The sequence below is a fragment of the Borostomias antarcticus genome (assembly GCF_949987555.1).
Source record: "Borostomias antarcticus genome assembly, chromosome: 17".
NCBI classification, from domain to species: domain Eukaryota; kingdom Metazoa; phylum Chordata; class Actinopteri; order Stomiiformes; family Stomiidae; genus Borostomias; species Borostomias antarcticus.
The window spans coordinates 17,744,718-17,746,039 of record NC_140250.1 but is presented as its reverse complement, the minus strand read 5'-3'; the positions used below and the strand labels follow the sequence as shown (position 1 = coordinate 17,746,039).

The 1,322-nt window shown below is 47.4% G+C and overlaps 1 protein-coding gene across 1 annotated transcript; it reads left to right on the top strand.

The window, feature by feature from the left end:
- Positions 1 to 375: 375 nt before the first annotated feature.
- LOC311320304 (receptor activity-modifying protein 1) lies at positions 376 to 1,322 on the top strand (the record flags this gene model as incomplete). The annotated part of the gene is made up of 2 exons (XM_084452036.1): positions 376 to 476; positions 1,091 to 1,322. 2 exons carry the CDS (start codon positions 376 to 378, stop codon positions 1,320 to 1,322), a joined length of 333 nt encoding a protein of 110 aa, XP_084308162.1.

The following is a 1,322-nucleotide window of genomic DNA, read 5'->3' as shown; positions in this document are numbered from 1 at the left end:
AAATGCTATATAAACAAGAATACATGTGGATTTAAGCAGCAATAGGCCTTGGAATGGGCTTTCCACAACCAAACTGCTCTGTTAGGGACAACAGAACTGTGTGACAGATCCTGCTTTTTTTTCTTTTCTTTTTTTTTAGCATTCTTTACCAACTAAAAATAACACTGAAATTGTATATTCTTCAGGGGGACACGATTTAGAGACGATTTATTTGAGGAGTAATGATGATTTACAGATGTAAAATCACCAAGATCTGATTTATAGTTCAGTCCCACGGATTCTTTCCCCTCAGCTTTGGAAGAGAGAAAAAAGTGGTTTATTTGACTCCCTTTAGGGTTTGGCGGCGCGGGCCACATCGCTCCCTGCAACCGGACCATGTTCGACAGCTACGTCCACAATCCATGCCTATCGTATTTCAACCAGAGCATGGTGACCAGCGGCTACCAGGACAGGTGCCCCTGGCCCGACACGAAAGGGTGAGTGTGCCCACCTCGGTGCGACCCCTGACCCTGTTGTGTGTGCTGTATCGCAGGTGACCGTGCGCTAACTGCTGCTGTCCACAGCTTCTCTCACATCTGTGGGGAGTGAGGACCATAAAGTCGCGGTTGATGAGTGAAAACAGGGGTGAGGGTTTAACTACAGCCTCGCGTCACTTTTTTTTTCACTTCTCTTTCAGCAGAGAAGTATTGTACAGCCTTTAATCATGGGAAAGTCAGAAATGTTCCTGTCCCAAGGGTGTTTTGGTGCTAATTAGTTGTTTTTATGTCATGAAAAAAGCACGACTGCACACTGTTCATAAATGCTCATATTTCCAGACATCACATGGTTTGGGAAGATGTCGGGCTGCCACTTTAATTACACTGTAATAATCCGTGCAGTATGTTGCTGTTGAGATGACCTTGAGGCCTGTGTCCCTGTGGAGAGCTGGAGGGATGTGTTAGGGTGGAGAGTCTTCAACACCGGGAACAGAACGCAAGAGTTACACCCTGTCATTTGAGAGATTCGTCCACTGTAGTCTAGCACTGTGTACAACTTTACTGGCCTCTCTCTCTCTCTCTCTCTCTCTCTCCCTCTCTCTTTCTCTCACTAGGTACTACATCATGTTGAGGCACTGTGTGGAGTACGCGGGCAACGTCACATGGTGTCGAGAGCCTTCTCTGAAGGATGAGATCTTCCTGGAGGTCCATCAGATGTACTACTCTCTCTGTCCACATATCGAAGACCCTCCGCTGACCATCCAGATCATGCTCACGGTGCCCGGCGTCATCGTCACCCTGTTTGTGCCACTTTTGTGCGCCCATCTGACCACCTGGAACACATGA